General features: G+C 45.7%; 1 protein-coding gene and 1 long non-coding RNA gene across 12 annotated transcripts in view; one reads left to right on the top strand and one right to left on the bottom strand.

Moving 5' to 3' along the window:
- Positions 1-135: 135 nt before the first annotated feature.
- LOC147363396 (uncharacterized) lies at positions 136-20,401 on the bottom strand. Its single transcript, XR_015137040.1, has 3 exons — positions 20,238-20,401; positions 4,460-4,505; positions 136-900 (listed from the first exon to the last, which is right to left on the bottom strand). It is a non-coding gene; the product is annotated as an uncharacterized LOC147363396 (long non-coding RNA).
- The window catches only part of LOC147363395 (uncharacterized), a 42,322-nt gene continuing 18,292 nt past the window's right edge, over positions 1,445-25,474 (top strand). For 2 of the 11 annotated variants that reach the window (XM_086327194.1, XM_086327192.1), the window contains exons 1-2: positions 1,813-1,973; positions 2,361-2,472. In XM_086327194.1, coding sequence (XP_086183320.1) covers positions 1,955-1,973; positions 2,361-2,472 — 131 coding nt within the window. In that variant the 5' untranslated portion in view covers positions 1,813-1,954. Of the gene's footprint in view, positions 1,974-2,360; positions 2,473-16,637; positions 16,949-17,213; positions 17,512-19,339; positions 19,962-25,474 lie in introns of those variants that run through there. The other 9 variants (XR_015137034.1, XR_015137031.1, XM_086327190.1 and 6 more) reach the window with 9 other exon arrangements.

Genomic DNA, 25,474 nt, shown 5'->3' with positions numbered 1-25,474 from the left:
CAAAAGGATAGTGTCCTAGCCAGAAACATGGGAACTTTTTTTTTCTTTTTAAATAAAATGCAATGGCAAAGCATATTTGCATTAAAATATTACACTAACCCAGGCTGGTAAGAACTGTAAATTATTGGAGTGGTGTTATAGAGCATGAGTTCTTTTTATTTTTTTTAAGACAGGCCTTTGGGGTAATAACAAGGGTTGAGGCTCACGACAGTGCCAAATAAGCGTTAGACAGCATAATAGTCTGCAAAGAAAGCCACAGAGCACTAATGTGAAGGAAGAGCTGTCCACCACATGCAGCAAAAATCACCAAAGGTCATTTTATGGTAGCAATTGTGACATAAAATTGGTGGTCATGCTACATGTCTAATACTCAGCACAGCTTTATAAATGATGGGCCCCTAGCGATGGCTGTCATTAAGTGCTTTCATCATAATAAACTTTAAACTGTTGGCTTTATGAATCGCCAGCTAGCTTCAGCTGTTCGTTGGACGGAGCTTGCAGTGCCTTAAGTGTGGCAAGATCTATTAGGAATTGCAACCATGTTTCAAGCGTACTTGGCTTCCCCACTCCTGGGGTGATTGCTGCCTATTAAACGACGTCCGGGAAGATTTTCCTCCGGCAATCTCTGATCAAGAGCTTTTTTGGGCTTTGACCTGCATTTCCTTCAAGACTTTCTCTGAGGAGTTTTCTAAGAGCAAAACTCCAGAGGATTTATAGCCACTTCTGATTAATACCTTTCCAGTTTTTTCTAGCAACGCTCCCACTGTTGCATAGAGAAAAGCTTTCATTGTTCCTGAGGTGCTTATTTGTGACCTTTTCTCTGCTTCCTGATTCCCTCTAACCGTGTTCTCAGCGAAAATCCTCGGGGTGGAACCAAGACAGTCGGTGAAGTTGTTACAGCTGGAGAGACAGAGGACGAAAGAGAGGGAGGCTTTTATATTTTTAAAGAATTACATGCAGAGCAGCCCGGGCCCGCCCATTTAAATACCCGCCGTGACGTCACGGGCCGCCCGCCGGACCCGAGGCATCCCTAATGAGCCCTCGGTGTAAACCGAGCCGACACGTAAAGATTTCATGATTCGAATTACACTTTCATTAACCTTTAGCTTAGGAAGTCTTTTAGCTTCCATAAATCTTAGAGTGGCTTACCGTCTGTCCTACTGATGTGAATAATAGATGTTTAGGGAAATCGCTCTTTAAAAACCCAGGGTATTTAATTTACAAGGGCTAAATACATATTTCAGAATCACTCGGCAAGAACTTTAATTACTTCTTGTTGCTTTTTGTAACTTGGAGGTCTCCCCCGCCCATTCCCCATCCCCGCTTCAGTTCTCTTCTGCTTGACTCAGATGTTTTTGAGATGGAGAAAGCTTTCAATGTCTAAGTCTCTGCCTTAATACTCTTTATTAGTCTTTTAAGCCAAGTAATGTCCTCAAGATAGTTCGGGGATGTCTCAGGTGTGGACCATTACACAATTAAATTAGCAAACCTGAGGGATTGGATTAGGACTCAGCGGGGGACACCTGGGGATGCCAGGGCCCAGCCGAGTTTTCGACTAGCAGGGTTCTGGCCATGAATAAATAGTGAGGGTCAGCCCGCTAGGTAGACTCAGTCACAAACTTGTCTTACCAGATAAAGTGTTGCAGATTAAACTATTTTACCCCCCTGGGAGCAGGTCTCTGTGGCCGTAGGAGTGTATAGGAAAACCATCAGCCGATGTGTCAAGTGGAACGGAAAACTGAAGTCGAAGGATTCGTGGCTTTTCACATACAAAGGCATCCTCCCATCCCTCCTGGCCAGCCAGCGAAGGATGGACAAGTGCACCTGGAGGCTACTGCCCAGGTGCAAGGGGTGGGTGTGGGGCAAGCTGCAGAATGCCCCAGAACAAAGACACCTCCAGGGGCCTCCTCGGAGGTCACCCGCTGCCTCCAGGGCAGATTAAGGAGGACTGGAGATGGCGCTTGGAGGAAATGGTGCTGTTCTTTGGGAAATCAATTCGTCCCACCCTTAATAGGGCGTTTTGCCCTCCCTCTTTGGGAGTTCCAGGCAATGGGCTTCCAGGTCTCTACGGTTCTGAAAGAGGCGGCCCCTTTGCCAGCCCATGTTCCTTCAAACAGCCCAGGCCCCACAAGAATCTCTTCTGCTCTCTGCCATGTTTCGTTTCCCTTTTCTCCCTCTTTCAGGCTCTCCCGCCCCTCTCTATACCCAAGCTCCTTTCATAATGAGGCTGGAAGTGGAACTTTCCCCCACTCCCTTACTTTGAGATTTCTTTTTTCCCAGTGACCTGGGCTGCACTTTACCCCCACTCCCTGCCTGCCAATCTCCTCAGGGTTAGGGCCTTTCTCTATCCATTCTTTCAGGTTCCCCCTCCTTGAGAGCTCCAGGAGGCCAGGCCTTCCAGAATCTGATCTCCTTCCAACACTGCAGCCCCCCTGAGGAGGAAGGAAGAAGCCTCCTCCGAATGAATGGCCGGTAAGGAGGTTTTTAATTTGTCTGGAGCTCCAAGAAAAAAGCCTCTGAGCTGCGGCCCTCCCTCACCTCGTTTGGAAGCCCCCAGGCCTTCCTGGTGGCCACTGTCACCTCTCCATCCCAGGCCAGGTCCACGGGCAGAATGGGTGAAGGAGTCTGAGCATACTGGTTTGTTGTGTGAGGTTCGCCTCTGGGGTTTAGAAGGGCTTTGTCAGTTAGATTCTATTTTGTGATTGTTTGCTGGCTACCGATGTGAGAAATTTGGAACCTGGGCAGGGTCTGAAAGTGAGCTCAGCCCATGGCGATCGTGATTTGCAGTCAGCCTTCTGATGGCCAAGCTCTCCTTGAGCTTGGGGGAAATGTCACCGTGCTGTCCCCGACACAGTCCATTTAAAGACAGTCCATTTAAAAGCTTTGCCCACCTGACCTGTGGTTTCACCTCCAGGTGCATTAGCCTTCATTCCCTTTACAGGCTTTATTTTTAGGAGCAGAGGCCACAGCCCTGACCAGCCTATGTTTTGAGTGGAAGGCTGAGGCTCGCTCGCTCTCTCTCTCTATTCTTGGCCAAGCTGTTTATATAAGCAGCATCTAAGGATGCCAGGAGACAGCAGAATGAAGCCGCTCACAGCTCCCAAGTAACCCATGTCTTTGCTGTCTGCCCAGCTATTCCTACTCAGCCCACTTCAGGTTGTGGGGGACCACCAGGCTGAGTGACAAAGGTTTAAGGGGCTCCAGCTTGCCTTCCTCCTTGCTGTCAGTGTTTTGGCCTCACCTCACAATCAGGTTACTCCTAAGCCCTACTTCTGTTACCTAGTACAAGATCCTGTATCCTGCACAGTGTGGTCAAACAATATTGAAACAAAGTTTGGAGCAGAGAGAGTTTTATTGAAGGGCCACACAGAATAAATGAGCCCCCAAACCCAAACTGCCCCAAAGATTTCAGTAAAGCATTTTTAAAGGCAAAGTGAGGGAGAGGAGTGATTGGTTGTTGCAGACTTCTTGGTGTAGGAATGCTTTGTTCTTGCAGCTGTCCATGCAGGTCAAGTCACCATATTCCTGTGAACCTCCATCAAGATAAATATTCTTTTTTCTGCAACTATTTATCTTTATATGAACAGAAAAGTGTTATACCCTTAAAGGTTAGAGAGCCTTGAGAATAGGCTAGCCAGTATATTTCAGGCTAAAGGCAACAGTCTTAAAGCAAAAGCAATAAAATACAAAGGTTAAAGTAAAAGAGACAGATCTAATATGGAATCAGATTTGTTCTTCCCTATTACATTTTCATCCTCCCTCCCTCACCCCCAACAGACTAGATAAACCATAGGGTGGTTTCATATTCTTAATATAAATATGATACTGAAGGGATTTATCTGACTGTGCCCTTATGGTTGAAAAATAAATGGCAGCGATATTTGGCAGCTCCTCCCCATCAAGAAATGGAATCTATTTCTCCACCCCTTGGTTCTGAATTTATGTTGGCTTACTTTAGCCAATGAGATGTTCATAAACATGAGTACAGCAGAGGTTTGAAAATCACTTGCACATTGGGGTTTTCTCTTGGAACCCAAATACTATGTGAAAAAGTCCAAGCTATCCTGCTATACACTGAAGACATGTGACCCACTCACCCCATCATTCCAGCCCTGTGAGCAAAGGCGTCCAGGATCAAACAGTCCCTGGCCAACTCAGTTGCTCATTATGGCATGCAAGCAAGCCTGGTGAGACCAACCCGAATGGCTCACAGACTCATGAGCTAATAAAGGATAGTTTTAAGCAACTAAGTGAGTTCAGGAGCAGTTTGTTACACAGCAGTAGACAGCTGATACAACCTTGAGCTTTTCTCTCTGATGTACTTTTCTGCATCCCTTAAGCATATCTTGAGGTACTAAAACTTTTGAGATAATGCTTTGCCTAAAACATGTTGAGTTACATAGTGACTAATATTGTAAAAAGACAAAAATAGGATTCAGGTCCCACAGGCCTCACTCACCCTTAAGAAAAATCAGTCTCGGCAAAGGCAAATCCCTCACAGGCTCCTGGGAGAGAACACAAGAGAAAATGGGCTGCAAGAAGAAGTACAATGGATCCAGAATAACTAGGTTCTAGCCTGGGCTTCCCCAGTAACAAACAGGTGATTTTAGGCAAACTACTTGATCTCTCTGGACATGTGTTTTCCTGTTTGAACTAGATAATTTCCCATTTCATGCTAAATTCTAAAGTAGTCAAGATAAAAACATTCCATCATCAATCAGGGTCAGAGATTTTGATTGCCTCAGAGAATAAGAATTCTCTGATACTACCAGGAAAGAGTTGTCCCACCTTAGCTTGTCCCTAGAGAATAGTAGTTCTCGGGAGACTTTCTTTTGTGAGTTCTAGAATGACCCAGCTGTTTCACCTTGCTCTGCCCCAGGCTGGTTGTGGGGGGAGTGCTGCCTCAGTCACCAGTGTAGGGAGAAGAGGAACAGTGGGGGTCTGAGTACCTCCATGTTTATTCACTTATAAATATTTTTGTGTGCCATCACCCTTTTAGCTGCTGGGGATCTAATAGTGAAAAAGAAAGACCCCCGTGACATGCTGGGGCCTAGTCAGAAAGACAAAACCGCTCTCCACATGAGTGACTTGCATTGTAAATAATAAATGTGGCAGTGCAATTATAAAATAAATTATAGTGAGTTCAGTGGAAAACATATAGGGTGCTATTGGTAGAGAGTAATAGCCTACCTCAGACAGGCTGGTGGGAAAAAGCCTCTCTGAGGGGTCTCGGTTGAGAAAAGGAGCCATCACACAGACAGATGACAGGGGGTCCAAGGGGTTTAGGTGGCCCGAAGCTTGTGGAGGCTGAGGATGAATGCAAGGTCAGTGTGTCATAGAGGCCTTATGAGGAGGGGCACGAGATGGCCAAGAGCCAACTTGTGCAGGATTTAGTAAGACTGGATTTTATTTGGAGTCTGATGAGCAGTCATTGAAGGGTTTGGAGTTATGAGAATGATATAGCCAGAGGGACATTTTTTAAAAGATCAGTCTGAATGCTGGGTGGGGAGTAGTTTCAAGGGAGTGGAGATTCCAGTGAGGGGGCTCCAGTAATGTGGTCCTGGTGAAAGAAAGCAGCCATGTGGGCAGGGGACGTGAGTGACAATGGGGAAAAGAGGAGCAAACTGACTCAAAGTGTGTGTGTGATGTAGAATGGACGGGATTTGCTCGTGGCTTCCTCATAAAATTGCAAGAGGTCAACCTAAAAGTCGGAACCTTCTGCTCTGGGAATGTAAGCCCTTTCCCTTAATCTACCTTACCCTCCCCCATGAGGCCTGGGATGTGGGAGGCGTGAGGGGGACAAACTGGGAGAGGATGGCGACTCGCTCTCCTCCACTTCCAGCTTCATGGTCTGCACATTTATGGGCACCTGGAAATGGGGGAGGTCCTTCATATCCTGATGACTTCTTGAGCCCCCACATTGCCTGGCATCCTCTTATTCTCTCAGAGCAGGAGGTGGTGTCAGTAGCTAGACTGGACAGGGCTGTAGGATAGGAAATAGATTCCTGTTTGTGGCCATAACCTCTAGCCTTTCAGTCATATTGTTTTTTCTGGGATCTGCACACTTGGGAATATTCAGGGGAAGACCCGAGGTGGGGTCAGAGATTGGCCTCTATCCTGGTCTGAGGCCCCATTGAGCTCCACAAATGCAGAGCAAATAATTGCCTGCTGCTGCGGCTAAATCACGTCAGTCGTGTCCGACTCTGTGTGACCCCATAGACGGCAGCCCACCAGGCTCCCCCGTCCCTGGGATTCTCCAGGCAAGAACACTGGAATGGGTTGCCATTTCCTTCTCCAATGCATGAAAGTGAAAAGTGAAAGTGAAGTCGCTGAGTCTTGTCCGACTCTCAGCAACCCCATAGACTATAGCCCACCAGGCTCCTCCATCCACGGGATTTTCCAAGCTAGAGTATTGGAGTGGGGTGCCATTGCCTTCTCCACAAGTAATTGTCTAGGAGGCAAGATTTAAGGAGCAGAGGAAAGTTCTCAGGTAGGAAAGAAACATGTTGCTAATACCGAAATTCCACCAAAGACCGCCTTCTGAACTCCAGGCAGGGGTCATTGTCAGAATCAGGCTCCTCTGGGAGAAGTGATGTTCTGGTCCTGGGTGTGAAAGATCTGAAGTGAGGCCTGAAAGGGGGAGGGGATGTAGAGCAGGTGGTAAGAGAGAGGAAGGAACCTAGAGGAGGAAAAGGGGCCCAAGACCAGAGGAAAGAGCAGAAATGGGGGAATCCAAGTGTCAGAAGCCACTCATCAGCTTCACAAGGTTACCTGAGCCAGGAGGGCCGTCCTGATTAAGCAGTGCACGCACCTGATGGCATGTCCACCTTGTGCAGGGGAACTGGAGCACTAGGCAGGTGGGGTCCCTGCCCACATGGTGCTTATAAACTCAGAAGGGAGACAGAGCCTGTCCTCAAGTGCAGCAAATCCATGGAGAAGGACTGGCTAAGGATTGTTAGAGATCGGCAGAAGGAGCAAGAACCTTTTGAAAGAGAGGGCAGGGTTTATATTAGGCCACAACAGTCCTGGCAGGAGAAGGAAAGGCCCTACCAGGAGCATGAAGCTCATGAAGATTTCAGGAAATGTAGACTTGCAGGAAATGCAGGAATGTGAGTTAAATGAGGTAAAGAGTCATTGGTTCACTCATCCTAACAGGTGAATGGCACTCAGGGGAGAGTCGTGAACTAGAGCGACTAATTCTGTGATCCCGGAGCGGCATTCAGTGGAGGGGGAGAGGCAAACTACATATGCACAAACCCGACCAGTTCAAATCAGGAGAGATGTGGTGAAGACAGTAAAATACACTGATATTTTAGAAAGTGACTGGGCCTTCTTTAGATATAAGGTCAGGGAAGTTCTCCTGAAGGAGGCACCACTTTAGTTGTAATGAAAAAGCCAGCCTTTGGAGACTGGAAGAAAGAGCAGTGAAAGCAGAGGTAATAGCAAGTGCAAAGGCCCCAAGGCAGGACCAAGCGTGCAGAATGCAGGTGCATGGGGCATGTCGGGTGAGCAGAGAATGACACGAGGGGTGTGCAGGACCTTGTAGGCCCAGAGAGGAAGCCAGGACCACTGGAGGAGTGACATGGTCTTGGCTTCTCTGTTTAGAAGCTCACTCCGGCTGCTGAGGAGGCTGGGGGATTCAGGAAAGGAAGTTGGAAGTTCGTCAGAAGATGTAATAGACAGGAGGTGGACAGGTGAAGGGAGAACACGGAGACAGCTGAGGGCTGGATAGTGAGGAATGAGCATCTGTTCAGCCTAGAGGGCTGGACTTTATGCAGGAGAAGTGGGGGCATCGGGACTGCTGGCCTGATGTGGCCTTTCCAAGGACCTGGCGTGAAAGCATTCCTATACTGGCGGATGCAGACATGGAAGGAGAATCCCAGGTCTGTCTTTGCAGCGTGTGCCAAGTGCAGGACCTCACTGAGGGCTCTGACACAGGAGCCTGGCCCTACTGATGGGCCCTGAGAGCCCCAGGGCCAGTGCATTGACCCACGAGAGCAGGGGTAGTGCCTCATTCACGAGGCAGCCTAACACCAGGCACATAGTAGGTGATGGAAAAGGGAGGCCAGAGAAAGGAGGCTGGGCAAGAGCCAGCCTGGGACATCTCTCTGGCCCCATCTCAACCCTCTTTTCTGGGCTGCACTCAGGAATTGGCAGAAATGTCACAAACCTCCCAAAAAATACCTCTAAAAGTTATCCTCAGAGATCACATTTTCTATTAATACAATCGTGGGACTAAAGGACAGAAAGCCCCTAATGAGGACTGGATGGACCCAAAGGGAAACGGTAGAAGCAACTTAAGTGCTTACTGTGCCCCAGGCCTTTTGTTAAGGGCTTTCTGTATATCATCTCACTTTATCTTCACAACAATCCTCTGACATTGTTACTGTTATCATCCCTCTTGTTACAGACGAGGAGGGTGAGACTTAGGTGAAATTAAGGAGAGGGCAGCTGGCTGCCTGCCCATCCCTGCCCTTGTACCATTTCCCCTGAGGAAATGGTATGCCCAGAGGAGCCCTGGCCACCACTCTGCCTGGGATTCCTCCTACCTGGAGGAAAGGCACCCCAAGAAAGACGGCTCACTGGTTAATTTGAATGCATAGGAGAAGTAGGGTGGCATTGCCAGTGTGTGGTTGTTAAAGACTGTAGAGTTGTGGAAGCCAAGCAACGGTTGAAAGCTGAGTCTGAGCAAGGGGTTCTGAGCTCTGGGACGCTTGTGATTTGACCAGATGCCAGGCACTCCACTCCTCCAGTGTGGACACATCCGGGCCCCCACTCCAGAGAGACTGGGGGTCAGCTGCCAATCAAAAGTTGTGTGCCAGACTGTGTATGCATATGTGTGTGATGCACACCCTCCCCCCACCCCCGCACAGGTCCTGCCTGGGAAGGAGCTTTTCCTGGATTTTAGGCTCTGGCTGCCCAGGACCCCAAGTGGTAGAAATGGTTGGTTGGTCCTAGTGGCCAGTCTCTAAAATCACTTTAAATGCTTCCTTTGCCTTAGGACTTGATTGCTAACCCCCAGGATGCATGTAGAGAATTTGGTTAGATGGTATCCAGCACTGTGGCTCTGACAGCTACTCCAGCTCAACTGGGCTGAGGTTAAGCTCAAGGGCCACCAGGTCAGCAAAGGCCAGGTAAATCTTTCTCTGGGTCCTCTTTGCTTCCCCACTGGCAAGGCAGAAAGTTAGCTCTTGACAGATCAAGTGTGCCAGGGTGAGAATTCATCCCCTCCCACTGTGATTAAGCTGCTTCTGATCATCCCCACCAGAGGCAAAGAAGATGAAAATGAAGGAAAACTGAAGAGAGGCGGAAAGGCCAGCACATAGCCTGGTTGGCATTGATGACCATCTCTGGGAGGACAAAACAAAGATGGGTGGTCTTCCCCAGGAAGCCAGAGGTGAAAAGGAGACCAAGAGTTAGCTGATGTGCTATGAGTAGGGACAAGAAAATTGTACAGATGATCCACAGAGAAATTATTCTGGGATAATTCTGACTCTTAGCACAAAGGAGCCCACACACAACTCTGTCTCTTGGGTGCCTGTTGCCTCGCTGCCTGGTTGCCAGGTAGAGGAGGAGGGTGGAGAAAACTCCTTTTCCATACAGTGCTTTTGAGCGTCACTGCAGCCATTAAAAAAAAAACAAAACAAAAAAGAATCGAGCCTAGTTAAACATATATCTCTATCTTAGAGAACCCCTGAAGAAGAAAAGGAGGAACTTGGGCAGGGTTCGAGGCAGCACACTGTTCCCTGAGGATCTATGGTCTCAGCTGTGGATCCTGAGCACTTGGGGTGGGGAGGGTGATCATCCCAAAGGTCTCTGTTACTTGCAAGGCTCAGGACAGACAGATTTTCGCTTGCTTGCTCACTTCAGTCATGTCCAACTCTTTGCAACGCTGTGGACTCTAGCCCTCCAGGCTCCTCTGTCCATGGGATTCTCCAGGCAAGAATACTGGAGTGGGTTGCCTTGCCCTCCTACAGGGGATCTTCCTGACCCAGTGATTGAACCCAAGTCTCCTGTGCTGGCAGATGGGTTCTCTGCCACTAGTGCCAAGATTTTATCTGGGAAGATTTTATATGACTGCTAATCTGATTAGATGGTTGGATGGCATCACTGACTCCATGGACATGAACTTGGGCAAACTCCGGGAGATAGTGAGGGATAGGGAGGCCTGGCGTGCTGCAGTCCATGAGGTTGGCAAAGAGTCAGACACAACTTAGTGACTAAACAAAAATCTGATCAGCATTCACTTCTGGAATTTTTAGGAATAAACAGTTTTAGGAGTAAACAACATTCTTTGAGGTCAATGTTAGATTTAGATTTTTTTTTCTATCTTTGATGGTGGCAGCAATAACTACTAACCTGACATCTACAACTCAAGTTTCTATCTTAGGTTTTCCATCAAGGGGGGTCTCCAAAAAGGGGCTGAGGGGAGAGAGGTGTTTACTTAGCTCCTTCTATCCCAAATTAAATATTCAAATGAGAGTTTGTTCAGAGGCATTGTTGAAGCTTCAGCTTTAATTTAATGGAAAGGCATTGTCCCCTGAAAAAAGGTTTCATTAGGCCAGCCAGCACACCATTCCCATCTGGAGAAAACAATCTGGGTGAAGCCTACCCATCATAATCCCCTCTTCAGCTTTATGGTGACAAAAGACTCTTAATACAGAAAATGTTCCGAGGGAGGAGAAACACTTCCCAAACAAGCGATCTCTCCTTCCAGGCCAGGTAACAAAGGGTTCGGAGGAATTTGGTGGGGCCTCCTGGCCACCTGCCGGCTAAGCCCATGGTCAGTAGATTAACTGCAGCTCTGACTGACTGTTTGGAAAGGCAAGTTACATGGCAGAGCAAACAAAATTCACACTGTCCTTTACACATGGTAATCCCAAATTTAATAAGAGCCTCACTGTTGGGAAACCAGAGGCGAAAAGGTAGCTGAGGTGTGGGGCTCCATTGTTCCCAGCCAGGTATGTCGCCATTGGTTCTGGGCAGCCTCTGGACCCCCACTCCCTGCGGGGGACTACGGCTTCAACTAAGAAAGTTCCTCCTGGCCCTTTGGGTATGTTGGCTGTTTGCCCTCCTTCCAAGCTTCAGGGACCTTGTCTGGAGATGAGTCATAACTTTGTCTGTTCCAAAGTCCCTATAGAAGCTGGGGTGGTCAGAAGGCCATGTGAGCCTCAAGTCCTGAGGGCTACACTGGAATCCTCCTCCCTGACCATGGAGCTCTCCATGAACAGATCTGAGGCTTCAGACAAGTGCCCACGGAAGCCTGTGATTCAGGCCCTGGTCAGTGCTGACGAGGGCCTCATGAGTTATCAGACCTCTGAGGTGGAGCATGTGTGGGGTTGCACTCTGGTCACCCTGTGGGTTATTTGTCAATTAGCTGAAGGAGTGTTTCTCCTGGGGGTAACTTCATAATGATTCACTTGCTCAAGAGAGATTTCTTGAGCACCTGCTATATGCCAGTTTGTGCTCAAGGGCCTAGGACATCAAGGTGAACAGAAAAGAGAGATTTGTGGTCTTGCTTCACAGATATTACAGACTGAGTTAAATGCTGTAAAGGGGAGAGAAGTTGCTCCATGACCCCATATGATGGAGGAATTTGAAGTCAGGGACAATAGAGAAGGTTTTCTGAGGAAACGGTGCTGGAGCTGAGATCTGAGGGTTATGAAGGGTGAAGTGAGGATGAAGGGGAGCCTGTGGTATTGTAGAGCATGCAGAGCCTCTCAGGCCCTATGATGAGGGGAGAGGATGGTGCCCAAGGAAGGGTTGTTCTCATTCTATCTTCTGGGCACCTCAAACCTATATAGAAAGAAAGCTGGGGAAACAGGCTCTGGCTTATATGGACCATGGTAAGAGTGAGGGCCAGGAGATGCTGAACATCTGGGAATAACTCCTGGGGAGACTCTAAACTTCAGGTGAGTCTCCTGGCTTAGGGGCACCAAGCTGTAGAAAGATGGAGGAATTAAGATGATAAAAAAGTAAAATTAAGAAAATAAAAATTTCTTAATCTTCTTGTAGTTCCAGTTGGTGCACCCAGGACATACCTTTGCCTCCTATCTTTCCAAAATTTTGTTAGGGTTTTAGAATTCCAAGAAGATGTAAATTTGTTATATTAAAGAAGGAAGGTAGAGGCCACCAACATATAAGAGATATAAGCAAATATGTCAGGTATACAAGGAGAAGTTTTCAGAGGAACCAGCTGAAGGAAACCACACACAGAATAAGAGGCAACAGAGGAGACAGGAGACAGGTTTACCCAGAAAATCTCAGAAAGGTTCAGGGAAGCCCACTGAAGCAAGGTGGATGCACAACTGCATAGTAATTCCACACCATCTGTCATTCTTTTGAATTTGACATTGAAAGATACCCAAGGAGGCATATGTGAAGAGTAAGGAGAGAACTACCAGTATAAAGGAAATATATGAAAATAAGCAGAAAACTCTCACTCCTGGAGAAACAGGATTCAGGAAACAGAAGATGACTTTAAAATTTTTTTAGAATTCTCAGGGTTGGGAAGATAATACATTCTAAAACTGGGATTTTGAGAAGAAGAATGAAAGAAGCTCTTGAAAACTAAAGTCAAGTGATGAAATAAACTGTTCTGTGGAAGGACTAGAAAGTGGTTGAAATCTCACCAAGCATTGAATAGAAAGATAGGAAAATAAAATGAAAGAGAAAAGTAAAAGAGAAGAATAATCCTAACTAATAGTTATCTAGAAAGAAAAAAGCAAAAATTAAAAAGGAGAAAATTAGCAAAGAAAGTACAGTAGAAGTTTCCCTGGGCTGAAGAAAGACTATCCCATTGAGACAGCTACTGAGTGTCCAGAACAGTGACTGCACAAAATGGACAGCTAGATGCATCCTGGCCAAATTTAAGTGCTGAGTATACAGAGTAGATTGTAAAAGGCTCAGAGAGCAAGATCAAATTCCTACAAATGAACAGGAATCAGAATGGTGTCAGACTTCTCAGCAACACTAGAGCCAGAATATAATGGAGTTGTGTCTTCAAAACTCTGAAGGAAAATTATTTTCAGTTTAGGATCCTATATGTAAACCCTCAGTCAAGTGGAGGATAACATAAGCGTTTTTAGAAAAAAACAAGAATAGATAAAGTTTGTCTCCAACACACCCCTTCTTAGGAAGTTACTTGAGGCTAGATTTCAGTAACACTAGGACCTAAGATAGAAGAAAGAAGAAAAGCTGGGATGTAACCTACAAGAGCAGTAAAAAGAATTTTCCAGATGTCAGGTGCACAGCAGCTTGGACCACAACAGCCCACATTGGAGCAGCATCCCAGAAGACCCCAAGAAAGAAGGATAAAGGCAGTTCTCAAGAGATTAAAGAATATAACTGATAGATTTAAAACAAGAATATGATAATGGTAAATAATGCAAGAAAAAAGAAAGGCAACTGGAAACCCCAAGGGAAAATTGGTCTTAAAAAAATCAAGATCTGAATTATGAAACAAACTAAAAGTGACATGAAATTAAGAAATGATGAAGTGTAAGGAATGAAACCCATTTGACTTGGTGTTGGACATGTTCTCCTTGACACTGAGTTGAAAGGCAAGAAGTGTAATCCCAGCGTTATTACTGTATTTACATAAAACTACATAAGAATAACAAGTAAATACAATCCATTTCCCATTTGAAGAGTCAACCTTTAGATAAAGCCTGGAAGACTAGGTTGTGTCCTAGCAGGACAGAACAAAAGTTCAACAACCTTATTAATGTGAAAGTGCGAGTATTGTGGCAGAAGATAGGACTTGGAAAAAGAAAGAAAAATAGCTGAAAGGTTAGGAAATCAGTAACGATGTTGTTCAGTCTCTGTTGTGTCTGACTCTTCGCTACCCCGTAGACTGGAGCACACCAGGCTTCCCTGTCCTTCACCATCCTCTGGAGCTTGCTCAAACTCATGTCCATTGAGTTGGTGATGCCATCCAACCATCTCAGTAACAATATTTTAATTTAAAAGTAGGCAGTCAAGGGGCTTCCTGGTGGCTCAGTGGTAAATAATCCACCTACAATGCAGGCGATGCAGGAGACATGGTTTTGATCCCTGGATCGGAAAGATCCCCTGGAGGAAGAAATGGCACCTACTCCAGCATTCTTGCCAGGAGAATCCCACTGACAGAGGAGCCTGGTGGGCTGTGGTCCATGGGGTTGCAAAGATTCGGACACAACGAAAGCAATTCAGCTCAGCACAGGCAGTCAAAGGGCACTGCTGAAAGATGATGGATCAACAAATACAGGTTTAAGCATTTTGTTGAAGTTACAAAGGCAAACGGTAGAAAAATGGAATAGAATATACATATTGAACATTGAAATCCTTTCACACTCGGAATTCCAGACAGCACCTAATGAGTTGGTAAAGGAAGAAATAGAGATACAAATACATTAGAGGTATGATGTATATACCTCTACACATTATATGGGGGAATCCACCTAATGTCAGAAAAATTACAATATTATGCAATATTTGGAGCTATTTATTCATTTTTTATCTGAAATTCAAATTTAATGGGGCATCCTGTACTTCCCCCCCACCCCAATTTGGCAAGCCTCGATCCATTGGGAAAACTAAAACTCAAACAGCTCAGAGAGGTTGCCTCCGAGAAGTGGACTGATGGTGGAAGAAGCTATAGTGTTTTTATCATGAACACATGTGTGACATTTGATTTGTAACCACATCTATGCATTATTTTGATAAGAATAAAAAATACTTCAAATATGTTCAGTACATTCAGTAAATCTATTACTTGAATGCATAGGAAGAGGCATGTACTTTTATTAATAGCAAATCAGTGCTGTTCTACCCCCACTGAGTAAATTCAAGCAAGTATTTAAAGAATATTGGCTTGAGATGTTCGTATTATAAATATTGTAGATATTGATATTTTAAACATGTCAGACACCTACAGGTCTTGGGTACTTGGACCAAGTATGGCCAGATGCTATGGGTCCCTGAGCTTTAGGAACTTGGAATTTCATTGAAGACACAAGATATACATTGTGTGCAGAACAGCTAACCCTCCAAGAGAGGTTGGCTTCCCTTATTAGAAGCCAAATGATAAAAAAAATAAGCGGTAGGTCCTAAATGCTACAGGAGCTCAGCTGAGAGAATAGACTAAGGCCTGACATGATAGTGATGAAGATGGTCCTTACAGGAGGAGTAGGGACTTGGGAAAGGAAGAGGTAGGAATTTCAGTGCTTGCTTCTAAAATCTTGGTTTTGAACTCCACCTCAAATGAGCAGGGGCTTCCCTGTGGCTCAGCTGGTTAAGAATCCACCTGCAATGCGGGAGACCTGGGTTTGATCCCTGGGTTAAGAAGATCCCCTGGAGAAGGGAAAGGCTGCCCACTCCAATATTCTGGCCTGGAGAATTCCATGGATTATATAGTCCATGGGGCTGCAAAGAGTTAGACATGACTGAGCGACTTCACTCACACAAGCAGATGTCTGTCCCCCAGCACTTCTAAATGTACCCTAAGAAGCATTTCTTTTTTGTGGGTCCCCAAACCTTAGATGGGCTTTCAAAGAGATGAAGCAATAGTCAAAAGATAATTGGGAACCACTGCTCTGGCTGTGTAGCAAACCTTGGCCAGAAATCTTCATGCTTTGGCAGGCTGGGAGGACAAGGTTAAATCCTCAGGAGAGGTTCCTCTTCTGATAACTAAATGCAAGGTGTTGACCTTGTTTGGATCCTAATTTGTGAAACCATCTGTAAAAGTCCACTTGTAAGACAAATGAGACAATTAAACCTTGGCTCAGTATTTGATGATATTAAAAACTATTAATACTATAGATGTTTTATGTGATAATGGAATTATGATTATGTTTTTTAAAGATCCTTTATCTTTTAGAAATATACTCTGAAATATTTAGAGGTGAAACTATGATATGTGAGATTTGCCTCATATGGGGTGAGGGTTATGTGGTGGGGGTTGGAGAGTGGGGAAGGCTGAAACAATATTGGCTATAAATTGATAATGGTAGATTCTGAATGACAGGCCCATGGGGGTTCACTGCACTTTAGTATATGCTTGAAATTTTCAATAATGAAATTCCTCACATAACATTCCTTGCTCTCTCAATAGACAGGGTAATACTACCTTAGCATTATTTAACATGTCCAGTATACCTTTACATCAAATAACTCTTTGATCCCTACAATAACCCAGTCGGGCAGTTAGAAACTGTTGCTGATGACAAAATAGAAAAGGACAAAGCGGCCTTCGACTTGGAGAGATCTTTCCCCTCTCTCCTGAGTTTAGGCAGCATAGAAGCCACCTTCCTCATGTCATGCGATGAAAGTACCCCCTTGGCTCATTTGTTCAATGTACAGCTGCTGAACATCTGCTATTTGTCACACTTTCATGGGGCTGCCAGAAAGAGAGAATAGACATATTCCCCACTTCAAGTTCCTCAGATACTTTCCCAAAATCAGATGTAATATTTCTCCCTCAATCTTGAGGTCCTTTAGCTGGAAACTCTGGAAACTAAGGAGGTAGAAACCACAAGTGGGGAATACACCACTGCTCTGACAACACCCAAGAGCTTTCTAGCCCATCCGGGAAGACTGGATCACAAGACAGGGTTCCTGGTGACTCAGATACCCGCAACTCCTGTTCTTCCCTCTAGGGAAAGAGCCAGCCCAGCAGGGAACCCCGGCCTGGGGCCAGAGCATCTTCCCATAACCTTTGCCACAGGCCCGCAAAGAAGAAGCCTGAGCACCCCCTAAGCCTGCCCCTGTCTACAGCCAGAAGAGCCAGGATCTGAGACCAGGCAACCTGACAGACAGCTGCCTCCCACTGCAATGGTGCCGGCTCCCCCGTCAGCCACTCTCCCTTCCCTCAGATGCTGGCCTCTCCCCTTCCTCAGCTAGGCTTCGTCCCACAGCACCACAAGCACAAGCCTCTCCAGGTGTCTCTCTTCCTCAGACAGCTTCCTGTCAGCCAGGCATTTTTTATGGTATCTCCTCAGCATTCTGTCTCAAGCCACCCCCATCCTTTCTTCTCCCCGTGGGGCTGAAACCACCACTGCCGAGGTCTCTGGGGACTAGACTGCAGAGGACCCATCCACAATGGGCTAAATGCTGAGGCGGCCACTTTCCGGGTTCTGGCTTCCCCAGTTTGCTCCCCGCTGCTCTAGCCCTCCTGGTTGTACCCCTTCTGCTTCCTCTGTCTTCTCAGTCAGTACCTCCCCTTCCTCCCTCAGGCTGCCCAAGGATTTCAATGGCCTGGCTCCTCAGGACTCACTCCAGAAGATCCTCCCCAACTGGAGGGCTCTGTCCCTCTTCTCAGCCATGCTGGTCTCTTCCTTCAACTTAGCCTGGGCCAACTCACTGCGTTGGGACAGCCATACCCAAGTCAGTCCCCTTCCCGCAGCTGTTTTTGTTTCTCTTCCTGGATCCTGAATTTTATTAGTTTTTACTTTTTAGCTGTGCCACATGGCACATGGGTTCTTAGTTCTCCACCAAGGTTTGAACCCGTGCTCCCTGCATTAGAAGCACAAAGTCTCAACCACTGGACCACCAGGGAAGTCCCCTGGATCCTGCATTTCAAATTTGAGGAGGGTTTATTGAGCATTTATTATATGCTAGGAACTGTGCTAAATACTTACATGCCTTATTACATTTCATCTGCCAAACAATCAGGCGAGGACTATTAGAGAGGTTACCAAGTTTCCTGGGGTGGTAGAGCCAATATTTAAACCTGGCAGTTTGTCTCTCCAGAGAGAGCTGAAGACTGGGTTAAGTGAATAGCAATTATGTTATGAATAGAACCACCTCTGGACATAAAGTGATCCAAGTTCTACTTCCAGCTTTGCCTGGAAACAAATGTGCAATGATGGGCAAATCATTTAACCTCTCTGAGCTTGTATTATATGTGACATTAGCCATCATTAATGTAATTTTTAGAATAAATGGTCTCTTCCATCAAAAGTCTATGATTTAGAATGTAGGATGCGTTAGAACTTTTAGCATCATTGTTAATATAGCCAAGATTTTCATGTTTAGACATTAGGAAGTAAGGGCTTTGTATTTTTATTTATTTGAAGAAAAATTTACTGGAGTATAATTGCTTTACAATGCTGTGTTAGTTTCTGCTGTACAACAAAGGGGGCTTTTTAATATGACCAAAAAAATCCCCCCACGTGTATAGTAATTCACTCTTTTCAAAACACATGAATGTAGAGTCTCAATAGGACCTCAGAATTCTGGGAAGTCAGTCATAAAAATACATTTGAACAGCTCTTCACAGTGATCAATGCATTTTCGCTCATTTCGGCCCTGCCAGAGGGTGTGAGGTGGGCGGGACAGGTAGGCAATGTACCCAATCAGAGGTGAGGAACCTTCACTCTGCCGTAACAGGTGACTTGCTCAAGGTCATATGTTAATAGGTAGTGGAAACAGCAGTGAAAGTGAAGGATCCTAATTCCCAGTCTAGAAATCTTTCCAGAAAGACATCTCTCTGTGTTCTGCAGAGTACTTTGTGCTTGTACATATGTTGGGTCCTCCACAGACCGGAACCTGAACTTGGTGTAGAAGTCTCCAGATGGCAGAAAGATCTCTCCTGTAAGCAAGGACATAACCTGTCTTTATGGAGACCAACATACCCATCTCCACGTGATTGTGGGTTTTTAGGATCACTGCTACAATACAGAGGTTGAAAAAGAAGAGGGCTCTGGAATGAGAGAAACCCTGGTTCTCATCCTCACCTTGGGAAAATCGCTTAAAATTGTTTAAACCCCTCTCAAAAATGGGGATGAGGATAACCACCTTGTAGGGGAGCCGTCAGAATTTCCAATAACAGGCAGAGACATCAGGAGGCACTCGATAAATGTTAGCAGTGTTAGAAAAAGAAAAAGAAAAGGCTCTTTTCTCCAAAAGGCCAGCATGGCAGACAGACCCAGCTTCTGGTTTCACTTGTTTCTCCAGGATGCTGGCTCCGAGAAAGGCAGCAAGCAAAGCAGACAGGTGACTTTAAGTCATGAAACATATATTCTCACCTTGGGCACCTGCTGTTTTTAATGACTAAAATTTTTCCCCCTGATACAGCCATCATTTAGCAAATACCAGGGCTAGTTATTAATTTAAAAACATGTTCAGCCTGTGCTTACAGAAACTGCCATTTCCCCCCTCGGGAATGAGTTTTTAGTTATGTTTTTAAAATTAGCTGGCGCTTGAATTTCATTTTCCATCCAAGCTTGCCTGTTATCTGTAAGGTCACAGAAACACGTAGGCGGTGGACAGTCCAATCCTAGATATTAGGCTCTTGGAATTAAAAGCCGAAATAAGTAAATAAAGAGAGAATGCCCAGGGATTTTTTTTTTCCCCCCAGAGCAGAGAGCCGGTCCCCAGCCAGCGGCAAGAGCCAGTTTTCCTCCTTAAGTGGCTCTTCCCTTACATTGGAGGTGAAGCCTGAGGAAGAGGAGGAAAAAAGGCCTGTGACCTATATCGTCAAGGTCTGCTTCTCCTCCGCTCGGCAACAGGAAGGAATCAGAATGCATTCTGGAGGAAGAAGAAAAACCCAAGTGCTGATTGTCTCTTTAAGCCATTCCAATCACAGGCTCGCAGTTAAAATAATGCTCACCTACTGCGCTTCCAACTGGGCCATCTACCTTTTTCGCTGGCGGGGTCATGCCCAGTCAAGCCTGATGAGGCTGCCGCGGGCCCCGAGAGCTCGCTGCAGGCCGGCTACACCTGTTTATCACCAAGTCTCTTCATTTCCCCTCCCCTCCTCCCCGCTTGAAAAGAAGCATTAATTAAACCGGTAAACAAGCCGGCTCCCATTCTAAATCAGGGCTGCAGGCAACGGAGAGATAACTTGGGCTCCGGAGAAGAGGGATTTTCTGTTAATTTATGGAATCCACCGTCACTCTCTCTCCGAGCAGCCTGTTCCCCGCTTAACGGGGCAATTGAAGCAGACAGCCTTTGTCTAAACACTTCTTTTGCCCAGAATATCTTAATTTTTCTATTTGAATGTTTAATAAGGTTTGGGGGTGCCGCTGCTGCTTTTTAAATTTTTAATGGTGCAGGCATTTGGGTGTTATCATTTGGCTCGTGGTTGCAGGGTGTCCGTCCTCCTGGGGCGTGGAGGAAAGGACCAGGTTTTTGTTTTTTTTTTTTTTTTCCCAAGCTAGGCTCCGACGGCCAGCGAAAGAAGGAGGCTGGGGTTTTGGGGAAGTTTAGGGGGGTCCCGGAAGTCAGGGCAGCCCAGCAACACTATGCCTACCTACCCTTTTTTCTTGTATGGTCCTCAATGCCCTGGGTTCCTGCAGACGACCCGGTAACGCGGCCCGGGACCCGGTGAGCGCTGTCTTTCTCTCCCAGCGCCTGGAGCACCCACCTCCAGCAGGGCATCCAGCCCGCGCTCGTACGCCTCGGTCCCGCCTGGGAGGGGTGGGGGGATCCCTCTCCGTCAAAGGGCTGGACCGAGGCTCATTTCCGGCCGCGGCTGCGAAAACCCGGGCTGCCTAAATTAATTATTTCTCCAAGAAGGAGGGTGTGCGTGTGTCTTATTTCCCACTGATAATCTGGAATTACTCAGTTTAAGTGAGACTCAGTGAAACTGTAGTTTTCACTATAGACAGTCCAAGAAAAAAAAAAAAACCCTCCGTAGATCTTTGTCATTTCCGATGTTAAACCTTCGTGAAAACACATAGGAATGTCTTATCCATATTTCAAGTCAGCCTGTTTCTCCGGGTGGCATATCCAGTAATCATGTTGACAAATTAATGGTAGAGAATTAGTTGTACATTAAAGATTTAAATTATATTATGCAGCACATTGTCATAAAATGATATAAAACAATAGGAAAATAAATGGAAATGAATTCAAGTTACTGACATGTAAAACACCAGACTGACATCTGTACACTTTGCGACGCGCGCAGCCGCTGGGGTGCAGCGCCGAGCGCCGACGTGGCGGTCCAAGCGCGGGGTTGCGGGCAGCGAGTCCTGCGCGCGGGTCGGCGAGCCAGGGGTTAAGTGGCGCCGATCGCGGCCCTCCCTCGGCTCCCCTCCCCGGCGTGCCGATTTTCAGGCCCGCCAAGCCTCCCAGGAAAAGTTTTCAATTCGACAAGGCCGCAGCGTTTCAGGGGCTGAGCTCCTTAGAAAGCTGCAGGGCCCCCGAGGGCCGACTGACAGGGAGGGGGCGGCCTGCCCCGTTCTGGACACGCTAATTACGAGGATTCGGTTTCCCGGGTCTGAAGGAATGCATTACCTGCAGCCAAGGAGGCACGGCCTCTCAGGAAGGCCCCTAGAGGAAGCTGAATGCCCCAGTGAATTCCAGCCTCATCCCTAGGTTTATACCCACAACCCCAGCCCATGCTGAGAGACTAATCGCTTGGCCATTGTCAGGAGTGTTGTCCAATCAGCCCCTGAATAGCGAAACTTCACAATGCCGAGTATGAATTAGAGGGGAACAAATGTGGATGCAGACTTTTTTTGCAACAATACCTAACTGAGCCTTTCAGACAGGACAACGGATGCACAAAAGCTCGACGGAAATTGGAGTAACTTTTGGAGGCCCTTGTAGCTCCCGTCAATAAGCGTTAGCTCCATAATGGCGGCATGGGCCTCCTCCATCAACCCCCCTTTTCTGTTAGATGGATCAATTGTTGTGGGGGGAGGGTGGGGAATGGTCATAAAAATTGGGCATTTTTGTTGTCCATGTCTTGGAAACGGTGGCTGTCTGTTGAACGCGGCCAAATGGATTTGTCTCCTTTTTATGTGAATTGTGGATTTGGTCATTATTTGGCCCACCGTGGTAAAGTACTAACAACGCGCCCTCCCTTCTCTGCCCACCCCCAAAAGAACAGAATAGCTTCTTGAGCTATACAAATGTCAGGTCTCTGTTTTAAAATTTAGCTTTGTTTACCCAACAGAATGGAATTCATTACTGTGTAAAAGTGGTTCCATTTTCTGATCTTTTTATTCAAAATGTTGAGAGTATCAAAAAGCTCATTTGAAGGTCACAGGTTTATGTATCTATTCTGGTAAGTGTTTTAGAAATTCATATGGAGGACAAAAAAGGTGGAAAATGTGAAAACATACTGTTCATTGTTTATCCTAACCTTGCCATGGTTATTAGATAAATGAGTGTAGGGGGGGAAAAATGGCATTAAAAGCCATTGTGAACTGGGAATTTTTTTCCCCTGAAGACTGTTAATTTTAGCCCTTGATCTGTAAAGGTCAATTTCTAATTCTTTTAACTCTGCAGTTTATATAACTTCTGCATTTCAAGTCTATAAAAAGCTTTTGCAGACTTTTCATAATGTAAGTAGCAATTTATTTCATTACGGTTTGAATTTTTTATGCAATTCCTATGGACGTTTTGATGAAATTGTCAGGCTTAAAAGCTGGAGTGCTTTTCATTTGGGGGTGTGTGGACTTTTTTTTCTTTTTTTTTGCTCCGATCCATTCTTGCTGGATAATTTAAAATTAGTGAGATTAATCAGTTCAGTGATGTAAAAAGACCACACTTTGGTTGGAACAAGGTCTGAGGCAAAATCATTTTATTTTTTATTAGTAAATGATTTAAAAGGTCTTTTCAGCTAGTTATCCAAAGCCGATATTTAACTGTTACTTATTCCACTAGTTTCTATCTTTTGTGAAAAGAACCTTCCAGCCTAAATCTCCTCGCTCTGTCCCATGCTAATTGCAGCTTACATTATATAAATGGCTTTGTAAAGAAAACTATAACTCGGAGCCTTGAAAGTTGCGTGTTTCTATTTGCTCAAACTTGATGCACTTGTTTGGAGAGGGTCATTGCAGGGAAAGCTGTGTAGCCTGTAAGAATGTCCTGGATAACAAGCTTAAACAGAACCTTTTGTTGTGCTTAGTATTCTCAGGACTCCAAAATGAGGCCTCCTTTTTCTAACTGCGGGCTGAAGTGGTTCATTACTGCTGTTTCCTCCGCCAGGCCAGGACTCAGCCATTCCCACTACTGAAGGTCTGTAACTTCCTTAAAAAGGAAGAAGGAAAACATGGCCCAGAAAGGTCTTGTTAGCACTTCCTATGTGAAATTAGCAGCTTTCTAAAAGGTACAACTCCAATTACCTCACATTGTGGAGGCGAGCACAAACTCAACAATACGCACAGCCTAGCAAGTGACATTCTGTCTTTCTAGCGTTACTTCCCTAATTAGGAATGAAGAAGCTCTATTCTGCTGAGTGCATCTATTTACAGTGGCCACAATGCTTTAACTTGAGCATCCTTCTCAAAGACCAGTGTTAAAAAACACAAGTGCTCTTTTCGCAGAGCTGGCTATGGTGAGGCGACACATTCCTAACGGTTACGCCCTCGGAAGAAAAAAAAAAGTGTAGCCGCTTTGGCCGGATTGTTAACACTTCAGGATTCATTTTCCACAATAACACCCCTGCCCAGAGAGCTCTGGGAATTACAGTGGACAATGGGGAGGCATTCTTAGGAGGGTCTAATGATGGAATAAAAAGAAAAATATTTATTGCTTTTGACAGTTCCACAAGGGGCAAAAATCCTTGTCGTGGCTAAAGTTTCCCTAGCTGTTGGAGGAAGGCGGCTCACGGGGACTCCAACAGTCCCCCTTCCTTTGTTAGGAGGCTGAGGACCAGGGCCAAGCTGGGAAATTAAAGATTAAGTTCATTAAGGTAAGATAATTGTGCGGAGTCATTGTTGTTGATACAGGTGGAGCTATGGGGGCTGGGGTAGCAAGCCCACTTACATGGAGGGACGACCCATTAAACAGGCTTAACGCCGGGCAGTGCAACCATGTTTATTATTTGCCTGGTGGCCAACCTGTGCTTTCACTGGGTTCATTAGTCAACAGCACCCCCACAAAGGAGGGCCAGGGCTCCCTGCTGGGAACCAGGTGGAAAAGAAGGCCAAAAGCAGTTTTTGGAAAGGGAATCCAGTCCTGTGGGCCCTCCTCTCCCTCTGACACCCGACCCCACGTCTAAGTTCCCCTCGGTCCCCATCCTGGCGGGACAGGACCGGCCCTCCCTGAACAGGGAGAAGGGACAGCACCATCCCACCTGAGACGTGCCTTTGGGTCTTTCTGCACACTGAGAAAAGATATTTGTGCAGACGAGCACATTGGATGCCCCTCTGAAAGCAGGCCTTACACCCGTTCCTCTCAGTACAACCTTGTGATTGAGTTTTCAATCTGGGAGTTCACAAAGTGTTTTCTTTCCCCAAAGTTAGTACCTCCTCAGAAACTGGCTATTTTGGAAATTTGGGCTGCCTATCTTTCAATTCATTATTCTGAGAAACAAAACAAACATTCCCCCCCACCATCCTACACACACGCACACGCATACTCTCTGCATTGTTATTGCAAACTGTGTTTGTCTTTGTTAAAAAGAACTCCTCCCTGCCCACCCCCTAACTTGGAGACCCGTAAACACCCGAGAACTTTAAAAAGGAAAAAAAAAAAAAAAATGAGCTTGTCTGGAATTCTTGTGAGCATGGGATCCGTCCTGGCTGTTTGTTTGAAGGAAGAAGGTGCAAACTGCAAACGGAGGTGCTCAGATCGTGGTCAGATAGCTGAGCGTGTGTCTGGTGTGGCGGTCAAGAAAATCATTCTCATACAAGTCTCCTCTTTCCCCCAAGTGTCTTGAGCAGAAGGAAAAAGGTCTTTACTTTTGGTGAGATCAATAGTTCTGTTTCTGGTGAGCAGCTGAGAAATGCAGTTAAGAATTGGAGATGTCTTTCATAACACATATCCTGAGAGAGAAGCCCTTGTTTATTTGCATGATAAGGTCACTTATGACACAAAAACTCACCAGCGTTCTTTTTTTCCCCTCCTGCCCTCCCTCTAGCCCCCCTCTGAGGAAAACAAACAGTGTCATAATGATTTTGGTAAATAGAATTCTTTTAAAACCACCTGATCGTGGGGTGGCATTCTGAGAGGACCCTAGGATTTAGTGTTGGTGTGTAAAAAAAAAGGACTTAATTTTAGAAAGGTTTGCATATATATATATATACATAGAGAGAGAGAGAATATCACATGGTGAGATTTTTCAGAAGTTAAAAATACATGTTTTGATTCCTTTAGATTCTATCATGTTGCTGTACTTCTTGTTGTTATTTTCTTTTAAAGGAAAGATGACATTAGATTGTTGATTTCCTTGAGCCTACTAGGCTTCTGTAGTGTAGAGTGAAATGGAGAGTCTTTTAGTTATTTTCATAGATTATGTCAGAGAAGTTTTTGAATAAAACATTTTCAGTGTAATGTGCTTATCAATTTGGGCAGAACTGGAAATAATTCACAAGCAAGCCAGCAAGCAACATTGACCAACTTCTTGGTGTTTTTCTCCCCTTGCGCTTTATGTCAGGATTTCTTTTTATTTATTTCCATGAGTGTCCTTTGTCCTTGAGAATGTTGAATAGACTTCTTTCAAAAGTTATCAGAGACTGGTCTGAAAAATCAGAGGAGAAATTAGGGACATCTGAGTTATTTTCTAAAATGGGTTAATGAAGAGAGGAGGGTTTGC

The sequence above is a fragment of the Bos grunniens genome, chromosome 11, assembly GCF_055505025.1.
Source record: "Bos grunniens cultivar Pamir isolate PY7600 chromosome 11, Bosgru_T2T1.0, whole genome shotgun sequence".
Taxonomy (NCBI): Eukaryota; Metazoa; Chordata; class Mammalia; order Artiodactyla; family Bovidae; genus Bos; species Bos grunniens.
Note: the sequence above shows the minus strand (reverse complement) of the source record. Positions and strands in the feature narration are given on the sequence as shown.